Below are 23676 nucleotides of genomic sequence, written 5' to 3'. Positions count from 1 at the left end.
TTAATGCACTGGTTCTCATCTTGATCCTAGGTGACCACTTTGCTAGTCTGTTTTTCTAAATATCTGCAGTATACTTATAAGATTTACTTGCATATATTGCCTCTATTGTATGCACATGTGCATATTCATTGTAGATATTCTGAAAACCAGGCTGGTTAGATGGTTCCCAATTACTAGATTAAGAACAGTGCTGTTAAAAAACTTAAGATACATAATGGTGGTGATGATTTTTTTATGTTGACAATTAACAAAATAGTGTGGAGAGAGAAGTGAGAAGCAGCCAGCAAACCAGGCAAGATGTTTTATATAAAAATGACTTGATTGACTGAATAATTAAAACATCTACTTATTAATATAACAAAATAAGACCTTACATGGCCATTTTTCAGTTACTGCTTGAATCAGGAGTATGTACAATAGGGGTGTGCGAGGCAACATTTTTCATTTTGTTTAGCTTCCCATTGCCATTTGTAGAATTTTTAATTTTGTTCATTTAAAAAAATGTTGTTTTTATTTTGGGACAGTGCCATCAATAGTGCACACTGTTGATACAAGAAAGAACCCCAAAAGGTGTTCTTGTTTTCCATGTTTCAAATGAAGGCACATATCTTAATGTACAGTGTGATGTATCTTTTTTAATAAATAGCTATGGGTATTCACAATACCTCTTATCAGAATCTTCTTTTAACCTGTCAAATACTGAAAGCCATTAAAGACAACAACAGATCAGACAAGATGAAGAGCAAACTTACATATAGATAGCCCAAAAGTACCTGTCGGAGGCCTATGCCTTGGGGGCTTCTGATCATTTTCAATATCGGCAGGTATCTGACTTTATCTGTCGTAAGGCTATTGGGGAACTCCAATTGCCTGAATCCCCATTAGAATGGGCTCTTATGAGTAGTAGTGGTAAAGGATGTGTCTCGTTTTTATAAGGACTCATTCAACAAAATGCCCCCCTCATTATTAAATTTATAACACTTTGGGAGGGTCTTTTGAACCCTGCCCCACAGGTAATAAAACAGGAGAAATTGTTTCAATTGTTACGCACTTCTTTCTTTTTTTTTTTTTTTTTTAGAGTTTCAAGTTTTATTTAAAATATTGTATTTCTTCCCCTTTGTTACGCACTTCTATAGCAAGTTCTTTGGTGGAAAATGGATATAAAATGCTTTACTAGTGGTACCTTACTCCACTGCGGCTACATAAAAAGTATCCTCAGATCTCTGATATGTTCTGGAGAAATTGTGGACAGCAAGGTTCCTTTCTCCATATTTGATGGGATTGCCCAAAGGTACTTCCTTATTGGGATATGGTCTTTGACTTATTGTCTGAGGTCTTGCATAGAAAAATACCAAAGTCTATGGATAGTGCTCTTTTGCATTTACCATGAGTTACGATTCCTATATCTTATAAGCTTGCTTGTTATATATTTACTGCTAGTAGACTTTTATTGGCTGCACATTGAAGCAAGCTCATCCTCCGTTCTGGAGACAGCTGCTTGGTAAATTAGATTTTGTTTTTCTCATGTCTAAATTGACCACTTTATTGCCTTACACCCTTTCTTAAAATGTGGGACCTGTATATATAATGGACGGAGAGTTCCAATGAATTGTGTTAAGCTTTCCCTTTGTTTCCTGTACACCTACCCAATTGTTTTCTGTTTATGGCTACGGCCTTGGAGTGGGGGGTGGGTAGTCCTACTGGCTGTATTCTTGAGTATTGTACTGAAGAGTCATTGACGACTGGGGGAGGGGGAGTTTATTGTTTTCACTGTTGCTATGTTTAGCTTGCTGTATTCTTGTTGCAAAAATTTTCAATAAAAAAAATAAAAATAAATATCCCAAAAGTAAAGCTGTTACTGGGAAATCCTTTCATCCACTGAAGGAAGTGTGCTTTTAGAATCCCCTTTAGTCGCTGCTCATGAAGCAGCTTGCCACAGAAGTGTGGCCACATTGGGCTATTTTAATAAAAGTTTGCTCTTTGATTCATTGTTGTCTTCTGCTACTATAGCACATAAATGCCACTTGCTTCTTTTGTGTTGATGGAACAAATGAAAGCTGTCATAAGATAAATAAAATCATGGTTCATAAAAGGTCTTTGAATGCATTTGCTTAAGATCTGTTCATCTTGACAGACATGAGTGGATGTCTTAGTTCAGGGGTCTCAAAGTCCCCTCCTTGAGGGCCGCAATCCAGTTGGGTTTTCAGGATTTCCACAATGAATATGCATGAGATCTATGTGCATGCACTGCTTTTAATGCATATTCATTGGGGAAATCCTGAAAACCCGACTGGATTGCGGCCCTCAAGGAGGGACATTAAGATCCCTGTTAGTTGTTTTGACTAGTTAATTATTTTATGTACATTTATATATATGTTTTTATTTTAACAACTCGTTCCTGATTGGCTGTGTGCAGGTGTTTGCAAAAGAGTTGCCACTTCTTTTGTTTTGGAATTAGCAAAGTAGTGCAGAACTAAGCAGGGTTATATCCAGTTGTTGTTTTTTAATCCAGTTTTAATCGGCAGTGATTGTTTTCATACAAGTGACAATGAATTTCAGAGTTGCAACATAAGTGAATTGAGCAATTGAACTGATCAGTATCGGGTCTCCCAGAATTGATAATATTGTTCATCATAGCTCAGAAATCAGTGATAGACTCAGAATTACAGCTTATGGTTGATTATATTTGTTAAAATCTTCTTTTTTTACAATATAAATCAGTGATGCACAATAAAAATTATAAAAGTCAGAAATGTTATTTTATTGATTGTACTTGCCTGTCTGGGCCATCGTGCCATTTTCAATAAAAATAATATAAAAAAATAAATAATAATAATAATAACTTTATTTTTTCTATACTGCCATAATCTTGCGACTTTTAGGCGGTTTACAGTGAAAGAGAGCTGTACAATCAGCGAATTACAAGGTGAGAACAGGTAGGAGTCACTGAGTAATCAGTGTTTACAGGTTACAAATAGGTTACAGTATAATCTTAATCATTTTACATCAAAGGGGCTGGATGGTCAGCAAATTACAGAATACGGGTGGGGAGGAAGACACTGAATAGTCAAGAGAAGAACAGAATACATTTGTGAAGAAGTGTAGTATCAACATAAAGAGAAAGATTTTAGGATGGGAGGGCATTGTCTGGCTGGGAAATAAATCTGTTGAATAGAGCGGTCTTGATTTCTTTCCGAAAAGCGCCATAGGTCTGCCTGGCTTTGTCGGTGAGATTGCCTAGCCAGGTTTGCTGTCTGGCAGCTTGAAACTTAAAAGTTCTATCCAGAAAGGTTCTGTATTTGCAACCTATGATCTTCGGGTAGGCAAAGAGGTTGCGATTTCTGGTTGTCCTTGTGGGGGTGTAAAGTTCGAAGTGAGGTAATAGGTAAATTGGGGCCATTCCCCACACCAGTTTATAGCAAAAGCAGAAAAACTTGAATAAAGTATGTGCCTCAATTGGCAACCAGTGCAGCAGTTTATAGTTGGAGCTAATGTGGTCACTTTTCTTTAGTCCAAATATTAGTCGGACAGCCGTGTTTTGCACTATCCTTAATTTTCTCAAGGTTTTTTTGAGTGTACCCACATAGATGATATTGCAGTAGTCTGAGGTAGATAGGATCAGTGACTGAACCAGTAGTCTAAAAGATGGAGGGTCGAAATATTTTTTGATGGTTTTTAATTTCCAAAGTGTGTGGAAGCATATTTTGGTCACCAAGTTTGTGTGTTCGATCAAGGTCAGGTGGGTGTCTAGGGTGACTCCTAGTATTTTTATAGTTTTGGATATTGGATGATCATGACCATTTAAGTGAATTGTTGTTGTGTTGATTTTGTCTTTTGGGTTTGCCATGAAGATTTTTGTCTTTTCTGAGTTGAGTTTCAGTTTAAAATGAATAGACCATTGTTCTATTTCGGTCATGATGTGGGAGATTTGTTTTGAGGTGTCATTGTTCACTTTGGTTACTGGGATTAGGATAGAGATGTCATCGGCGTATATATAGTATATTAGGTTTAACTTTTGTAGAAGATGGCTTAAGGAAGAAGTATAGATGTTAAAAAAGGTGGGAGATAGGGGGGAACCCTGGGGAACTCCCGAAATAAAAGAAGAATAGGCAAGCAACCAAACTTTCACAAAGTCACTGCAATAGTCTTGATTGCATACTTCCACAAGATCACTACAGCAATTATGATTGCCCACTCTCTCATATTTCACCATCCATCTTTAACAGGATATCAGGTGCAGCAAATCAGTTGAAAGCCAGAGAGAAAAAAAATAGTTTTTAAACCAATTTTAAAGTTTCTGTATGAAACCTCTGCATGTAAGTCTAAGGGTAAGTTGATCTATAAAAATTGGGCCATAAAATAAAAGGCACTCCTGCAAATAGATTACCAGCAGGCTCATGAATGGATTAGGAAGTACAAGTCTGAGATTGATAGAACGAAGCATATGTTTAGAGGCATAAGGAATAATAATCTGGGTAAGATAGTCAAGAAAGCCAGTATTTAAGGTTTTGTGAGTTAGAGAGAATTTTGAAAGAGATCCTATATTCTACCAGCAGCTAGTGCAGTTATCGACGAAGAGTGACATGGTCTCTTCTCTTTGCACAACATAGAGCACAGGCTGTTGTATTTTTCAGGCTGAAATCTTTTTAGATTGGCTTTGGTGTTATTGCAGTAGTCTAGCTGCAAACCCTTAAATGTATAACACAACATGTGTATGTCAGAAAAGTATAAGCGGCTGTGTACAGATCTAAGTTTACACAGTGCTAGAAAACTGGATTTGAGGACTGAAGAAATTTGAGGAGAAAAGCTCAGTTTTGAATCGATCATGGCACTCAAATATTTAAAATACTCAGCTGATTGTACAGGAAGACCAAAGCAAATAGGAGTGATGGCAGGGAGGGTTAGAATCTATATCAATACATCTACGTCAATATTTATGAATCGCTAATATATTCCAATAGGAGTTCAATGCAATCCAGTTTGGTGCATATCAATATGCACAGGCAGGCTGTTGTATTTTTCAGGCTGAAATCTTTTTAGATTGGCTTTGGTGTTATTGCAGTAGTCTAGCTGCAAACCCTTAAATGTATAACACAACATGTGTATGTCAGAAAAGTATAAGCGGCTGTGTACAGATCTAAGTTTACACAGTGCTAGAAAACTGGATTTGAAGACTGAAGAAATTTGAGGAGAAAAGCTCAGTTTTGAATCGATCATGGCACTCAAATATTTAAAGTACTCAGCTGATTGTACAGGAAGACCAAAGCAAATAGGAGTGATGGCAGGGAGGGTTAGAATCTATATCAATACATCTACGTCAATATTTATGAATCGCTAATATATTCCAATAGGAGTTCAATGCAATCCAGTTTGGTGCATATCAATAATAAAAGGGAGAGCCTTAGCCAACCGTAAAGCCAATGTTTTAGCTAAAAGTTTTCCATCTGGGGGGAGGAGGGTGAATTAAAGTTTTACTATAGGTTTAATCAATAGTAAAGAATATTTATATTTGTATATTTTTGATTGAATGCTAAAGGAAAGGGTGGGTGGGAAGGGAATAAATTTATTTATTTGATGTTTATACTAGAAAGAAATTCAAGTGATGTATTTAATTTTACATGTTTTATTATTTGTACACTTGTAAGATTAAAAAATAAATAAAGAATTAAAAAAAAAAAAAGGAGTTCATTGCAATTTCCAAAAAAAAGATAACTGACAACAACTAGGAATTACAACATTGCATTCTAAAATCAAAACATAAAAAAATCTTGCCATCAGTTAGAATGAATAAGATATTTCTCAAACATATAAGACTTTTACGAAAACTATTTGTCCTGTTTGTTCATTAACTAAATTGTAAGCTCTACGGAGCAGGGACTCTCTTGTTTATGATTATTTGTTTATTTGATACTAGTCTTTAAGCCTGTTACATTAACGGGTGCTAGAATAGATGTGTCTGTCTGTCTGTGTTTCTTTCTCTCTCTCTCCTTGGCCGCTGTCTGTGTCCTTCTGTCTGCCCCCAGCACACCCCTCCCCCCAAAGCATCCCTTTCCCTCTCCCTGACTCTCTCTCCTTAGCCTCCCTTCTATCTTCCCCCCAGAGTAAAGCTGTCTGCCCCCAGCACACACCTACCCCCAAAGAAGCCCCCCTTTCCCTCTCCCTAACTGTCTCTCCATGGCCCCTTCTGTCTTCCCACCAGAGCAAAGCTATCTGTCCCCAGCACACCTCTCCCCCCAAAGCAGCCCCCTTTCCCTCTCCCTAACTGTCTCTCTATGGCTTATTCTGTCTTCCCGCCCCAGAGCAAAGCTGTCTGTCCCTCCCCCCAAAGTAGCCCCCTTTCCCTCTCCCCCTGTATTGTTCCTGTTCTTACCCTTCCTCCATCTAAGATATAAAAGTGTTAGCTTATATTTTGTGGCTAAAAAATTAAGCCTAGCAGCAACATTTTGGATAGACTGCATTTTTTTTTTTTTTTTTACATCCAGTATATTTGCTGTACAACCTACATAAAGAACATTTGCAATAATCTATCTGAGACAATCCAAGTGATTGAACCAATAGCTGAAAATGTTCTCTATTTAAACAGTAACGAATCATTTTAACTTTCTCAGTATTACAAACAATCTTCTAGTTAAACATCGTATCTATGCTTTCCAGGTCAGATGACTATCAAATATAATCCCCAAAATTCTCAATTCCGATTCCAGTTGTAGAGGAGTATTATATAATACCAATTGAATATTGTCAATATTCTAGATGGGTTTAGCAATAAAAAATTAGTTTTATCTTTATTCATCTTCAATCTCATACTATACATCCAATCCTCTACCAGACGTACAGCTTTATTACCAGATTATGAATAGTTTTTTCAGTCTTATAAAAGGGAAGGCAAATTATAATATCTGCATAGGAAAAAAAATTAAAATTCTTTTCTCATCTAAAAAATAACCTTCTTTGATAGATGTATACCATCCCTGCTCAGCAGCCCTTGTGAAATATCCCATTGTTGCTCTTGACGACACCATCCACATAGCCATGCATTCATCTCCAGGATGCAAGCTTCTCTGTCCTGGCCTTTACCCTCAACAGGGAGGATGGATGAGAATAACACCTGCGCACCTGACTGCTTCACCTTCTCTCCCAGAACCACAAAGTCACAGGGGTACCTGGCAGTATTATTTGTGATAATATGGATGAGCAGCATTGAATAATAGTCATCAGGCTTGATGAGTCTTAGCAAGCTCTCCGCAACATCTTGGATTTTGGCACCAGACAGACAATATACCTCTCGTGACATCATGTCTGGTCTGCAGATGGATGCTTCTATACCCCTCAGAAGTGAATCGCCAAATACTACTAACTTACATCTCCTAGTGGTCACGATTCCAGTAATTTTGAGGATTTCAAGCTTTGGTCCTTCCTCTCCTTGGGATGCTTTCATCTCTTCCACTTTCAGGATAGCATACCGATTCTTCAGTTCAAGGGTGGGGGGAGTCTCAGTACCAATGTTGCAGTGTTCCATAATCTGAGTCCAGCTGTCTTCCCTCAGCACAGCCTCTTCTTCCCCACTGCTGGAAATCTTTGATGCCTCATCAACCATGTCTTCGATGTACTTCTCAGTCTTGCCACCTTCTCTCTCAGTTCCTTTACTTAAAGCTGAAGACAGCTTGAACATGAAACCACTACCTGGGTAACATTTTCTGTCTGCACAGAGACAGATGCTGTAACCTGAGCAGCAGCTTTGGTGATACGATGTTTCCCAGCCATTCTGTGGTGCAGAAGTACTTACATCTGGAAGAATAAAGAAAGGGCAGAAAAATCCTACTAAAGTAATGCCCTGTTCCTGATTGGCTGAAGAGCCTATAAATGAAAAAGCTTTGCCTTGGGGTGAGCGAGAGGGAATTAAATTAACACCAGAGCCTGTCCTCAACAGCTATTTGTGCCCTAATCTGGTATTATGCCCTGAAATGCAATCTAAAATACTAATCTAGGCCAAAATACTGTTTTGTATTAAACCCTAAAAGAGACTCTAAAGGCTACACTATTGCCTAACTGATTTTGCTGAGCTGGAAAAGAGAACTACAATGATATAACCTAATGAAAATCAAGTTTGAATGCCAGCAGGCAAGATATTCCAACAAATTTTTTTCTCCTTAGCAGAGCAGATCCTCCCTCAGTACCTTTTTAGGTGTGGGGAAAAGAGTGAGTTTCTAGATCTGGTGAGAGCGTTTTGAAGTTAAGTGTTTCAGGTTTGTGCAGATTGTCCTTGTTAAGATCAGCTGGAGAAATGTGAAGAGTAATTTAAGAGTAGTATAAGAGTAATTTGAGCCTAGGGCTGGGTGGGCTGTGGGGAGGGTGGTGGGCAGAGGCAGACAGTAGTTCACAACCTCTCTCTTAGAACCAGGCTTGTTGAGGGTTAGGCACTAGACCAGCATTCCTCCCCTCAAGGGTCCCCTGTGGAGTCTGATCTCAAGCCCTCAGAGTTCAGTCAGAGTAGGGGGAACATGGCACTGCGATGTCAGGTGCCACCACTCCGGGCACCAACCTCCCTCACTACACCACTGGCTAAAATAGAATAGCAAGAATAAGAAGGATCTGAGGAAGAAGGGACCACCTTCAAGAGCTAATCATAAACTACCTTAAGTTAGTCTAACGAAAAAGGTATTATTTCTCCCTTTGTTTATATTTTATTTCTACATACCATATTTTTCGTTCCATAAGAAGCACTTCCCCCCCCCAAAAAAAAAAAAAAAAAAAGTGGGTGGAAATAAGGGTGCATCTTATGGAGCGAATACCCAACACCCCTCTCTCCAACAGCCTAAGTCTTTCCTGGGTCCCATTTCCTAAATTTTTGGGTTGCCACACCGCCTTGCGCTCACTGAACAGCTCCTGCACCACACTGAGGGGGTTCAGCAGCCAATCCCCACCGCCCGGCATTCTCCCTCACAGATGCTCTCACCGCCGCTTCCGCCTCTGCTGCTCGAGTGAGTTGCTGCCCTGGACCATTCCATTGGATCGGACCCGTCCCCGTTGTGTGGTCCCATTGGCTGTGCACGTCGAGAACTGGCGTCGGTTTGGTTGTTTGGTTCGCTGCACATGGATACGTGTAAGAGCGGCTCAGACATGGTGGACAAGAGAGCGAATGGCTCCTCCACTACCAACATGCTCTTCTCCACCATGGACTTCAGCTTCTCCTTCATCCCTGTGAGCCAGCCGGCCGAGTCTGCTCTGCTGCCTATGGGTAAGAGAGGCTGATCCACTACTACTAATCCCTTCTATGGCGCTGTACACTTAACCTTCAATTGACGGTCCCTGCTCAGAGTGAGCCGCTCTGACACTGCCGGAGGAGTCAGCCAGAGGGAAGGGCAACAGCGCAGGAAACAGTGCTGGATGGCAGCAATTTAAAAATATTACCGGAGTGGGCCCTGCCTGCCTGCCTCAGGGTGGGGGACCCTTCCTGCCCCTCACTAGGCCACTAGGCCTGCCTACCCTGTCCCAGCCTAGCACTAGACCACCAGAGGGGGCACAGGGTATAGAGCCTGGCAGGGAGTGTGGGGTTGGGTGCAGAGTCTGGCAGGGAGAATTTGGTTCATAATGTTTTTTTTCTTGTTTTCCTCCTCTAAACCTAGGATGCGTCTTATGGAGTGAAAAATACGGTATTACCTTGAAGGGTAGACTAATACGGTCACCACACCATTTCACTCAGGAGTAAGAAAATAAGTGACTTCTTGAAATAAGTTGCATATGAGGTCAGAATGGTGTCTGAGAATTCTCAGCTAGGGTAGGAGTGGATAAACATGTCCTATGGTTTGTGCAGCTGGTGTCACTCCTTTGCTTTATGAAGTGATTGGAAGCATGGATATTTGAACATTTACCGTATATAGCTGTGCTCTCTTTGGCTGTCTGCATTCTAAAGTAGGGTATAAAATCCCATAAACTGTTGTTCCTCCAATTGATGTGTTATTACTAAAATACTGACAGAGCCTTTTGAAAATACTGTGATTCTTTACTTTTAACAGAAATAAACAATAATTTAAAATATATTTAAAATACTGCCAAGGAAGTGTGACACTACTAAAAATCTATAAATATCAGTGCACCCTAATTTGTAAATACCAGTGCATAATCGGAAAAGGCAATAAGAAATGTTTTTTATGGTGACAGGTTATATTCTTGAAGAGGTACCAATTAGTTTATTGCTCTCATGATTTTAGAGTTAGTTTTGTTAATTATTTGTTTCATCCAGATTATCTTATCGCAAGTTGTGAAAATAAAGTTTTAATTGTACAAGGACATGGAGTAAACTGGTTCAGTAAAAGTGTTTTCTTAATGGCATAACAATATTTTGTGTAGTATTTGGTAGTCAGTGTTTCTAGAGCGATGCACGTAAAGAACCTTGGGGGTCTTTTACGAAGGCGTGCAAGCCGATTTAGCGCGCGCTAAACACTAGTGCATCCATAGAATATAATGGGCGCGTTAGCCTTAGTAAAATACCCCCTTTGTTTTCTGTGAAATGATGGTCCCTTTTGGGAAAGGTATGTTTGTGTGAGCAAACAAAAAAAAAACCCTTTTAAACAATATAAATCCTTTAAACAAGGCACTCGCACCATCAACAAAAGTGGAGAAAAAGAGACCTCAGATTATATACTCCCAGAACAGCACAACTCTGTCGTGCAAAGTGGGTTATCTTACAGTCACTGGTCTCTTTAAAAACTCCACAGTTCACCCAAGGCATCAAAAGATATTGTAGAACAAACAGCTTCCACACAAAATATTCAAAACAGTTGAACTTGGCACATAGCAAAAATGCTTCCAGTAGTTCAGAGAGTCGGACTCGAAAGCAGCCCTGTTTCGCTTTAGGCTATTTCAAGAGTCCCGGCAACAATCTTTCTAAGTACCAACCAACTTTAACAAAAAGAAGCAAATGTCCCCTAGCGACTCACCCACATCTTGTTCTATAATATTCTATCCATTTTTAGTGAGCAGTGAGCACCCATGACCCTCCCATGTCCCTCACATGAACACACCCTTTTTCCAGTTGCATGCTAAAGGATTTGTGTACACATCTTCATAGAACAGTGCCTTGCAATATGTGTTGGCAAGTCTAAATTGTTGCCAATTAACAATAATAATTGCTAGCATACAGTTATCGATGTCAATTAGCTCTTTACTCAATTGCATGTGCAAATTGGGAGCACCGTTTGCCAATGTGTGCAATTTTGAGCACCATTTATAGAATTTGGGGATATATGTGTTAACTACCACGTATACACTCACACTGTTGCTCCCCATTCATCCATGCATGCATCTTATGCATGTACATACCCCTTCTACTGAATTACTGTGATACCTTACTTGTAATACTGTAATACCTTACTTGTAATACTGTAATACCTTACTTGTAATACTGTAATACCTTACTTGCATTTGCACATCTAAGATTGTCAACTGGCTTTATGTTTATCTGACAGGATTATTCAAACCCTAAGTATATACTGTATCATTGCATGCAAGGATTTGTAGTTCAGATTTCCCAATTAAATTCCTTATGAAAAACAGTACTACCGTATATGTCCTTGTATAATGTGGTAAAAACTTTCTGATTCAGTCCTTTAGGTTGAATTTAGAATAAACACTTACTGCTCAGCATGAAGTACTTGTGTGCAATGCTTCTTTTAAAAAAAAAAAACAAAAAAAACCCCAACTTTATTAAGTTTTCAAAGCTAACAAAAAGTGCAAAACAATATACATACATATATTAATAATCATATTAAGCACTTATAATCAATCAGTAACAATACAGAAAGGATAAAAACCCCTTTCCCTTCCAGTGTTTTCCATCAAAACCAAACAAAAGAAATACCCCCTCCCACCCTTCCCTGGATGTGTGCTAAAACAACAGAAAATAAAGATAAAAGACAACTATAATGAAGCCACAAAAGTCGTTAATGGACCCCCAAACTAATTTAAATAACTTATGCCCCAGCATCTCATACTTATAACATAAGCATAAATTCGCCCACCAAAAAGTAAAATTAAGGCGATCTCAATGTTTCCAATTGCATGGCTATCCCAGTCATAATAAGGAAAAGCTGACATCTATATCTGTCCATTGGAGGTTTGATATGTGTGCATTGCTTCTAATATGTACCTACAAATTCACTGACAACATAAAAACTGAATTTGTTATCAATTTTCTTCTAGCGAATAGCTATGTGACCACTAGACCACACGCAGAATACATACGTTTAGTCACTCTACAATAAAAACCTGCCGATACAAAAGATTCCTTGACAGAACTCTTGTTTTCCAAGCAGGCCAACAGAACGGCTGGCTAGGCAACATCATCAAGCACTCCTCATCCTACCTCAATTTCAGAAAACTAATTAAAACCAACCTCTTTAACTGATTTGTAACCATGAACCCTTAAAGCCTTATCCCTGTATACTACTTACATGTACTCGAAGTCCCTACATTGTAACTTTTACTCTGTCTCTCTCCCTCCCTACAAATATTCATGTACTCAAAGACTTCATTGTTATTTTTTTTCGCTGACTGTCCAGCTCTTATTGTAAACTCGAACTACTATGGCTTTGGCGATATATTTAAAAAAAAAAAAAAAAAAATTTTTTATTACTCTTAAGAATTTTTAGCATTCTGAAAAGTATTACTGTATATCTGATGGAATACAGTTATTTGATGTTTGGGTTCTTTCCTAATTATGTCATAATCTCAATAATCTTCAAATTGATACAGTATTCAATTGCAGACCTTATCAGCAATACCAAAATAATTTTCTACTTTAATGTATACCACCACTAAGCACAGCTTAAAATTATTCATTTTAAGAAAGGTCTGGACAATTTCCCGGAGGAAAAGTCAATAGTCTGTTATTGAGACAGACATGTGGCAAGCCATTGCTTGCCCTGCATCGGTAGCATGTAATGTTACTCCTATTTGTTGGTTTGTTTGTTTTTTGCCAGCTGCTGGTGACCTGGATTGGCCACCGTGAGGACGGGCTGCTGGACTGAATGGACCATTGGTCTGACCCAGTAATGCCGTTCTTATGTAAATCAACATTCATATTTTAAAAAAAATGTTTGTATGACTTTTCAGTAGTTGTTCAAACTGAGTTACATTCAAGTACTCTAGGTATTTCCCTGATTTAAGAGAACTTACGGTCCGTGCCTGAGACAAATGGAAGGCTGAATGGCTTGCCCACTGCCTCAAGGCATATTAGTGGGATTTGAATCCTAGCTTTTCTGGTTCTCAGCCTGCTGTTTTAACCATACAAGTACTATGTTAGTTTGTAAAAATTGAACTAGGTCTGAAGGAAATCAGCATAGAAGTTGAATACAACTGTTGGCGTTATAATTCCTAACTTTAAGCTAAATTTTCACCACGTTGTGTAGTTAATAAAAATAATATATAAAGGGATTAAAAACAGAGCGAGCAAACAGTGACCGTTCATGCCATAATTTACCCAGAAGTGTGGAGCTTTTAACAGTTGGAGTGAAGAAGAGACCTAATGATTAGCATAGTGAACTAGGAACCTGGGGGACTAGGTTTGATTCTTCCATTAAAAAGAAAAAAAATGGTTTCTGGTCAAATCCACTTATCCAATCACCATCAGACCGAACACTTTGAGTTGTTTTTGTACTTGGAGCAGTGGAAGGTTAAGTGACTTACCCAGAGTTGCAAGAAGTTGCAGAGGGAATTAAACCCAGTTCCCTACGTTCTCAATCCACCGCACTAACCATTAGGTTACTCCTCCACTCTATCCCCTGTTTCTATATGCCTATAGTTAAATGTGCAAATTTGAGTGCTCATCACGGATCCACAAACAAATTGCTTAGCTGATGAGGTGACAGCAATCAATTTGTGTCAATTGGCAGCAATCTGGAGTTGCATGCACACCTGCCTTAGGTGCTATTCTATAAAATTTGTGCCTAAATTTCATAGCTCGCAACTCCAAAGGAGAGTGGGCATGGGAGGAACCTGAGCAGGTCAGGGGCATTCCTAAAAGCTACACATGATACTATAGAATACTATCATTTGTGTTCCTAACTGCCATAAATTGAGCACCACCAAATTTAGGTTGCCAAAATGGCCACTCAGCTAGTATTCCGTGCAGGGCACCCTTTGCAGAATATTAGATTAGCACCTAACTTTGGATGCCATTTATTTAATTCACTCCCTTATGTGGCTATATGGTCCTACTTGGACCAATTGCCAGGGCTGCTTAGTGTAATTAATTATATAAGGTTGCAGTATAATATTTCATAGTCGATTTGTTTCTATGAAGATTTTCAGTTATTTATGTTTAAAATGTATGTATTTTCAGAGAAAATCATCTTTAAAATAATTTGATTTTCAGGTATTGAAAGCTCCTCTACAACTAGTAGTGCTTCTCCTGTACCCAATAATTATGATGCTCTGGAAGGAGGAGGATACCCAGGTAAACTATTGTATTTTATCTGTACATTAATTTTTAAAACACTATAGGGGTTGGGATAAAATTCTTTCCATTTCTGTGAAGTGAGGACCACTAACCCCCTCTTTTACTAAGGTGCGCTAACCAATTAGCATGCACTAATTGAATTAAAACGTGCTAAATGATAACGCGTCCATAGACTAACATGCACGTGCTAATCAGTTAGTGCACCTTAGTAAAATAGGGCCTAAGTAAATTTAAGTGGTTGTGATGGCTTGGCATATTTCCTTAATATCTACTGTACCAAAAGAGAAAAGAGAGACTAATAATGCATTTCTCAAGTTTCAAGCGTTATTATTAATTTTAATATACCGACCATCGACGTGCATCTAGCCGGTTTACAATGCTAAAAAAATTAAAAGTTAGGAAAGCAAGGAGTTCAGTTTTAATTTTATTTAATATACCACCTGTAGACAGCCATGATGAATTATTTCTCTCTATGTTGCCAAGAGATGTGGGGGGTGGGATTCTTTGTGGTATGGCATGTATATTTATATGGGGAGCATTTAAGTATGTGTACAGAAGTGCTGCCCAATTCAGGAAAAAAATTTTGATTCGATTCAGCCTATTGAATCGATTTTTCTATTTGATTCAGTTCAATTTTCCTGCCCAATTGGGTGTTTTTTCAAACTTCCTGGTGGGTTTATTTTATAGCCTCTTCACCCCCTTTGCCCTCTCCTACCCACACTGGTGCTGTGGTGTAAACAAAATAAACAAAAAATACTTTTCCTCTCTCTATTAAATCCTAGCTCATATTCACGTTCTAACACCAGCTCTGGCAGGATACAAATTTCAAATCTGACACATTGTAATCACAAAACAGAAAATAAAATTATTTTTTCTACCTTTTGTTGTCTGGTCATTGTTCAAATCATGTTGGTCCCAGGCTCTGGTCTTCTGATCAGGGTCTCCTTCTTTCTTCTTTCTCCGTGCTAACCATCCATCTTCCATCTCTATCCTCCCATTCTGTTTTCCTTCTCTTCCCCGGAGGTCTGGCATCTTTCCTTTTTTTTCCCCTAGATCTACCATCTCTCCTTTTCTTAACTACCCTTTCATCATGCATCGCTCCCTCCTTCTCCATCACCCCAGGGTTCACCATCTCTCCCATTCTCTTCCCAACTACCCTCCTATCCAGTATCTCTGTCCTCCCCCCTACCCATCCCTTATGTCCAAATTCTCTCCCTTTCTGTTTCTTCTCTCCCTAAATCCCATTGTTCATCATCTCTCTCCCTATCCTCTGTTTTTAGACCTATTACTTCTCCCCCCCAAAATCCAGCATATGCGTGTCTCTTTGAACCCCCTTCCCTCCCTCTGTGTATTTCTACATCAGGGCCCCCCTCCCCTGAAGGCCTGCACCCCCCTTAAGGCCTGTCCCCCCAGAAGGGCTGTTTCCCCCTGAAGGCCTGGGATGTTCTCCCCTGAAGGCCTGGGTTGTCCCCCCCCCCAAAGGCCTGCACCCCCCCTTAAAGGCTTTTCCCCCTGAAGGCCTGGGATGTTCTCCCCCAAAGGCCTGCATCCCCTGAAGACTTTCGCCTCCCCCCCCCGAATGGCTGTTCCCGACTGACCTTCCCCCCTCGCCCCTAAAGCAGGAGCGGTTTTCAAACCACTACCAAACTCTGGAATGGCAGCAGCATCTGCTCCTTCATCTGCCCGGACTCTGTCTCGGCGCTGCCTCAAGTGCCAGGGACGGAGCCCCGGAGGACCCAGAGATCGTGCGCGAAGCCATGGAGCTTTTCCTCTTTCACTGAAGGCTTGTCACTTCTCACAGCACTTTCAATTGTCATTGTTTTTAGCTGTTAAGTTATATTTTATTAATTTTATTGAAGTTATTTTACTTTTGTTTTAATTGTTTTTTCCTACAGTACCTTCCAAGATCTTTTCCGCCGCCGCAAAGCGGCGGCCCGCTCAGGACTCCGCCCCCCTGCTGGTACATGCACGATAAAAACTTCCACTTTGCGGCGCACGCCAAAGGAGCGCGCTTAAGGAGCATGTTATGCTCCTTAATGCGCTCCTTTGTGCGCTACTACAGTGCGCTTTTATACACCCTAAGACACCATTACTTTGGTCTAAAGATTCAATTTACTCTCCTAAAATTTTTCCTCAATCTCTAATACTAAAATCCACTTCTATGTCAATTATTGATTCTTTGGTTCTTGTCTCAATTTTCACCAAAATGGACAATTCTATCTCTTCTTTACCTGTAATATGGGGTCACAGACCCTATAGCGCTGTCAATTCTCATATTCATTCCCACCATTTTGAACCCAAAATAACTCTAGTAAATCTGTCCAAAAATTTTGTAACCGACCAAACTTCTTCCCCAATAGTTTCAAAAGGTTTGTCATTTAACATAGGATTAATTAACGTGCGATCAATAAAAACCAAACACCACCTAATTAAAGATACTATCTCTCAATATTCGTTCGATGTTCTATGTCTAACTGAAACATGGTTAAAAGAAGGAGAGGAAGCTTACCTCTCTTACAGTTGCCCCGCCGGATTTTCATTTTTATTCAACCATCGTCATTACAAACGTGGCGGAGGACTTGCCGTTATCTTCCGTACATCTTTATTAATTGGTACAGATTACTCATCTCCTAACTCCTCTATTGAATACTTACAATTTTCCTTTCATACAAAGCCTAAACTTGATGTTCTACTTTTGTATTTGCTCCCCCCAGTCAATAATGAAAACATAACACAACTACAATCTCTCCTATTCGACTTTGGTTCTTCAACTCTGAACCCATTAATTTTAGGAGATTTCAATATTCATTTCGATGATCCCAACAACATTCAAACTAAAAACATTCTGTCTCATATTGATCATTTAGACTTGTTCCCTCTTATACCAACCTCAACTCATTATTTAGGACACTCCATTGACATGGCAATTGTTCCAAAATCTCAAACAAATAACTACTCTTTTCATTTTAGCCAACCAGTTCCTTGGTCTGATCATCACTTAATATCATTTTCCTATTTTCATTTAGCCATAAAACCTCAAAATTCCAACAAAACAATTAAATTCAGAGATCTCAATAAACTTTCCTCTGACACCATCTCTACTCTATACTCTTCTGATCTATCAGTTTTTTTCTCCACATCATTGGATGACTCTCTTCAACTTTGGACTGCGAACATCTGCCATCTATTAGATTCTGTTGCACCACCTCAAATTAAAACTATTTCAGCAAAAAAAAATACCAACCCCTGGTACACAGCAGAACTTAAACTCATGAAACAACAATTAAGATCGCTTGAACGAAAATGGAGAAAAGACAAATCATTGTGTAATTTAGAACTATTCAAAGACCATTCTAAATTTTATAAATCAAAAATAAATCAAGCTAAAACAAAATTTTATTCAGGACTGATTCAGAAAGCTACTAACTCTTCTACTCTCTATCGAATACTAAACTCTATTACATATTCTATTAAAAAAAAAAAAAATCAAGAAAATGATCTTCACCTCTCCGCCCAGGAATTAGCTAACTTTTTTACCGAGAAAATTGATAAAATCAGATCCACTTTTACTTTAAATTCTTCCAATCAAGTGCAAATAGATTCCAGTGTATATTCTTCTAAATGCTCTACTTTCAACATTCCTAACCTAACAGAGATAAAATCTATTGTTAACTCAATTAACATTAAAAGTTCCTCTAACGACTTAGTTCCTCCTTTTTTTCTTAAGAAATTTTTTACAATCTTCGGTCCAGCAATTCTTACTTTGGTCAGTGAAAGTCTAAAACAAGGTACCGTTCCCAAATCTTGGAAACACTCTATCATCTATCCTATTGCTAAAAACCATAAAGCTAGTTTAGAAGACATGTCAAACTATAGACCTATTGCCAACTTACCATTTCTGTCTAAATTAACCGAGAAGATAGTTTTTAATCAGATCTCTGACTTTATCGAAAAAACAAACATTCTTCATCCAAACCAAACAGGCTTTAGGCAACACCACTCAACTGAACATTCATTAATAGGCATGTCCACAATAATTCATTATTTTCTAGATCATCATCAATCTGTTCTGTTAATCTCATTAGATCTTTCATCAGCTTTCGACACTATCGATCATGCATTATTACTACACAGACTTCAATCAATAGGAATTACAGACCAAGTGCTCTCTTGGTTCCAATCATATTTTTCAGATCGCTCCTCATCAGTTTGTTTCAATAACTCGACTTCTAATGTTTCTACTACTGTAAATGGCGTCCCACAAGGTTCCATACTGTCTCCGCTTTTATTTAATATATTTCTTGCACCATTATTAACTCTATGCCAATCTATCGGTTTCAATGTCTTCGCTTACGCTGACGACATTCAACTTTTGCACCCTATTGATATCGATAATCCATCAAATACTTCAGAGATAAATGCGAAATTAGAGAAAATTCATACTTGGTTAGATACTAATAGACTCGCCCTAAATATTAATAAATCCAATGTACTATTGTTTCCTTGGAAAGACAATCCTAAACTCAAATTCCCGATTACTATCAAAGATCATCCCCTACAAGAGGTAATTAATATTAAAATATTAGGAGTTATTTTTGACCATAAACTTTCCTTTCATAACCATATCAGCTATGTTATAACATCATCTTTTTTTAGGCTTCGCCAAATTCGATCTGTTGCACAGTTCCTCAATAATAATTCCCTTAACATTCTCATCCACTCACTCATTATCTCAAAGATAGATTACTGTAACGCTCTGTTCAAAGGCATAGCCCAAAAGGAAATTAAACGCTTACAGATTATACAAAACACTGCTGTTAAGCTTATTTTCAAAGCAAAAAAATTTGATCACGTAACTCCACTTCTTAAGGAAGCTCATTGGCTTCCCGTTGCTCATAGAATCATCTATAAACTTAGCCTACTTACTTTCAAATCTTTATCTTTTAAAACTCCGGCCTTTATCTATAATCTTCTAATCCCTTACATAACGAATAGGACTCTCAGATCTACTGATCAACATCTGTTAACAATTCCATCTCTTAAAATTATAAATACACGACGTCAATATATTTTCTCTGTTACCGCACCCCAAACCTGGAATTCATTACCTTTCTATTTAAGACAAGAATCTAACCTAGAAAAATTTAAAAGTAATCTGAAATCTTTTTTATTTATTGATGCCTTTATAAGTCAACAATAATTTCACTATAAAATAACTTCAAGATTTTGTTCTCCTCCCTGCCTTATGTACTTTCCCTAAATGTCTTACCCATCTTTTTATGAAAATGTAACTTCTTTCCCTCCCTTACCATAACTGTTTCTAGTATTGTTAAATAAGTTTTGTCTGTTTTGTCCACATTCTTAATCTGTATTATTTTTAATTTGTAATTTTACTTTGTACATCGCTTTGAATTAAGATAAAGCGATTAATCAAATCCAAATAAACTTGAACTTGAACTTGAACTCATGCTGCTCCTGGATGTGCTGGCGATCGTGGGCAATGTGGCTCTCACCACGATGATCGTGAAGATCCCTCAGCTTAGGAGGTTTGTGTTTGTGGTACATATGTGCCTCGTCGACACTCTGCCACTCTCACTGTCATGCCCCTGGAAACTTGGGTTCTTGGATGGTGGCCAGCTCTGCTGTCTGCAAGGTGGAAGTCAGAGATGAATTCTGTCGGCTTTACATGTCCCTGGGAGTTTGTTTCAGCTGCGCCTCGAGCCTCACTATTTCTGCAATCACCATCGAATTATATTATTATATTGTGCATCCTTTGCACTTTAGAGGGCGAGGAGGGGAGAGTCAGCCACCAAATCGGGAGGCCAATTTTTTATTTTTATTTTTTTAAGTAAAACAATTTGAATCGATTCACCCAAAGTGAATTGATTCGAATCATGAATTGGGCAGCACTAGTGTACAGTATGTCTCTGGAGGCTTGAGGGTGGTTGTGTGTTTCAGGACTGGATGTCAGGGATGGAGCGGTAGTGGGGGCGGGGAGGGTTAGTGAATGTTTTGTGTGTGTGATTTATTGGGACAGCAAGTATGGCATGGCAGATGTTTGGAGCAGTATCAGAGCTGAGAAGTGTCTAGGGTATGACACAGTAAAATGGGGCTTAGTTTGTAAGGGGTGTGAGATGGGTGGAGAGTTGTGTGTGACATCTACTGCACAAAAGTGTGTCCCTAAGATAGAGGAGCACATGGAGTGCTGCACGCTTTCCCCCCAGCTCATATGACCTTATCCCATATTGTTTCACCCTTCTCCAATTTCCTCTTTGTCCCTACCTCTTTTCTTTCTTCATCATAAGGTACCATGTTCGCCCCTGAAGCAAATCCATTTCAACTATGCTGAACTTCACTATGAAAGCCTTCTATCTCTTTGCACTGCATTTCCACCATGAGACTCCTGTCTGTTCCCTTCTTTTCCAGCCACAGCAGGAGAAGGTTAATGCACCATCTATCCAGACCCACTCCAGCTAATCTGCAGACTAACCCCTCTGATTGGCACAATTGGAAGCCAATTGCAAATGAGCCATTTTGATGGCAGGTCATGCTGATATAATGAAATGGGAGATAGTAAAATGCCCAAAGGTTTGTGTGGTGGGGCCTGTCCTCTCCCCCCCCATGGCTTGTTAGATCATGCAAACATGATGGCAGATAAAGGCCAAATGGCCCATCCAGTCTGGCCATCCACAGTAACCATTATCTCTTCCTGTATCTAAGAGATCCCACGTGCCTATCTCACGCCTTCTTGAATTCAGACAAAGTCTGTACCACCTCTTCCGGGAGACTGTTCCACGAATCTACCATCCTTTCTGTAAAAAGAAGTATTTCCTTAAATTACTCTGGAGCCTATCACCTCTTAACTTCATCCTATGCCCTCTCATTCCAGAGCTTCCTTTCAAATGAAAGATTCGACTCAAGAGCATTTACGCCACGTAGGTATTTAAACATCTCTTTCCTTAGCAACAGCAGCAATGTTGCCAGAATCCAGAGACTAGTGGGATAGCACACATCTACCAGCAGGTGGAGATAGAGAAACTGATTTAGAGATGGTCCTATAAACTGGCAGTCCTTCTGTATCTTCAGAATGCTCTATCTCCAGCAGGCGGGCGGTCGCTATTCAACTAGCTCCTGAATTCTGGCTATATATGGGCAATTATATTTCTCCTGTTGAGGTTTCTCTTCAGTGAGACGACAATTCTATTTCTCCTGTTGAAATTTCTCTTCAGTGTGATAGGGGTGTCCAGCTGAATGGTGCCGGCTTTAGGGGGTTACACCTGGGCCGCCCCCTCCCCCCCCCGGTCCCTGCCTCACCCTCCCTCCAGTGATAGAGGGTCTGGCTGTGTCTCTGTTTTTCTTCTTTCCCTTAATTGTAAATAAAAAAAAGGGGGAGACCACAGTTACTAAATTACAGGTCTGCCGTGCTGCTGTTGAGTAACCGGCATTTACTGGCACTAACAAAGAGTTTGTGAGTATCTATTTTTAGGTTGGAGCTGCAGGTTCTGTTTTATAATTGTGTGCTGCGGGTTCTGTCTTCTGGTTGTGTTGAACTGCGGGTTTTGTGTTATATGTTATTTTCTAAAAAGCTAGACTTTGTAGGGCAGTAGCGATGGTTTAACAAATTTGTTCACATACATTGAGGGGAACGACGAAGCGTTCATGCAGTTCTCCCTGAAGTTCACTTTACTAAATTTATGCCGTGCCCGTTGGGAAATATTGCTTCGCTTGGCTCTGGGTAGGTTTTTTATAACACCGTTGATGGAGCCGGCTCATTTCCACGCAAAACAGGCGCGCGCTTGGGTCTCCTACACTGGCAGGAGCACCACGGAGTTCAGGGACTTTATTTCTTACAGCTGACTCCTGTAAACGGATGCCGCAGTCTCCGTGTTATCGCACATAGACCTGTCAGCGGTATTGCTGCAGCCTTATCATTAGCACGGCAGTTGAACTCGATGGAGGTTTTTTGTCCCGAGTTGAATTTTTATTTTCCTGCACTTCGTGTTATTTTGACAAGGGGCCCATTCTACTTGGCATGAGGGCACTTTGGGAGTGAGAGACATTTAACTTGGTGCTCGAATACTCAGTTTCGGCATGTATTTAAACTGGGTCGGAAGAAGGCTAATCGCAGCTGACTAAGATCAAAGACATGTGAGTACCCTGTGCTTTGTATGGGTATTTCCTCTTCCTTACTCTTATGGTTCAGGAATAATAATAATTTATTTTCTTATATAATAATAATAATAATAATAATTTTATTTCTTATATACCACCCAACAAGAAGTTCTGGGCGGTTCACAGCAAGAGAATTGACACATATCAGCGAAGACACAAAATACAGTAGAATTCAGTGGAATACAATACAGTGAAATACAATATGATGCAGTACTATGTAATATAATGTAAAATCATCGAATAAATTTACCAAACAAATAGGTTTTTATCAATTGCATGGTGGGCTTGGTCTTCCTGCTACCTCATTGTATACAATTTTTCCTAGCACTCTGGCTTAGTCCATGTGTGTTTGTTTACTCAAGCAGCTTCATATATTGAAAAGACAAGTCTGACCACAGTGGTCCATGCCATGATAACATCACAGGTCTAGCTAAAAAAAAAAGTTTGCATCAGCTGCAACTAATTCAGAATGCTGCAGCATGGACCCCTTCCTGCACCCTTCCTACAAAAACTAATAGGCTACCAGTACTTTACAGTTACTTTACTTTTGATTTTTCAAGGTCCTCAGACAAAATGGGTCAAGGAGCATCACTATCTGTACCCTCACCAAAAGAAATTATACAATGTGATACCCACCACCGATACTTCTCAGGAGTAGTCCCCATGCTCTGGAATTTACTCCCATAGGGGCTATGTCTAACTCCAGACTACTTCTACTTCAGGAAACAGGTGAAAGCCTGACTCTTCACCCAAGCCTTTAATATATAGGGTGATTGTCTATATTCATTTTGCACCAGGACAAGTTTGCTACACACATGGTAGCTAAATCAGTTCCTTAAATGTTGTCCGACTGTTTAACCAAATTGCTTTGAGTTTAGCCTCCCATCTGTTTATCCCAATGAACTCTGTACTACCCATCTTGTCACCATCTACCATGTTTCCTTGAAAATAAGACCTACCCCAAAAATAAGCGCTACCATGATTTTCAGGTAGGTCTTAATAAAAGCCCTACCCCCGAAAATAAGCCCTAGTCGTCGGCAGCTGCG

The 23676-nt window shown here is 39.3% G+C and overlaps 1 protein-coding gene across 8 annotated transcripts in view; it reads left to right on the top strand.

Annotated features, from left to right (window-relative positions):
* SEC24B (SEC24 homolog B, COPII coat complex component) overlaps window positions 1–23676 on the top strand; it is a 237619-nt gene that overhangs the window by 50514 nt on the left and 163429 nt on the right. For all 8 annotated transcript variants that reach the window (XM_033956191.1, XM_033956237.1, XM_033956226.1 and 5 more), the window contains one exon: window positions 14375–14455. In XM_033956191.1, the coding sequence (XP_033812082.1) occupies window positions 14375–14455 (81 nt within the window). The remainder of the gene's footprint in view (window positions 1–14374; window positions 14456–23676) is intronic.

The sequence above is a fragment of the Geotrypetes seraphini genome, chromosome 1, assembly GCF_902459505.1.
Source record: "Geotrypetes seraphini chromosome 1, aGeoSer1.1, whole genome shotgun sequence".
In the NCBI taxonomy this organism is placed as follows: Eukaryota; Metazoa; Chordata; class Amphibia; order Gymnophiona; family Dermophiidae; genus Geotrypetes; species Geotrypetes seraphini.
The sequence above is the reverse complement of the archived record's forward strand: the minus strand, read 5'-3'. Positions and strand labels throughout refer to the sequence as shown.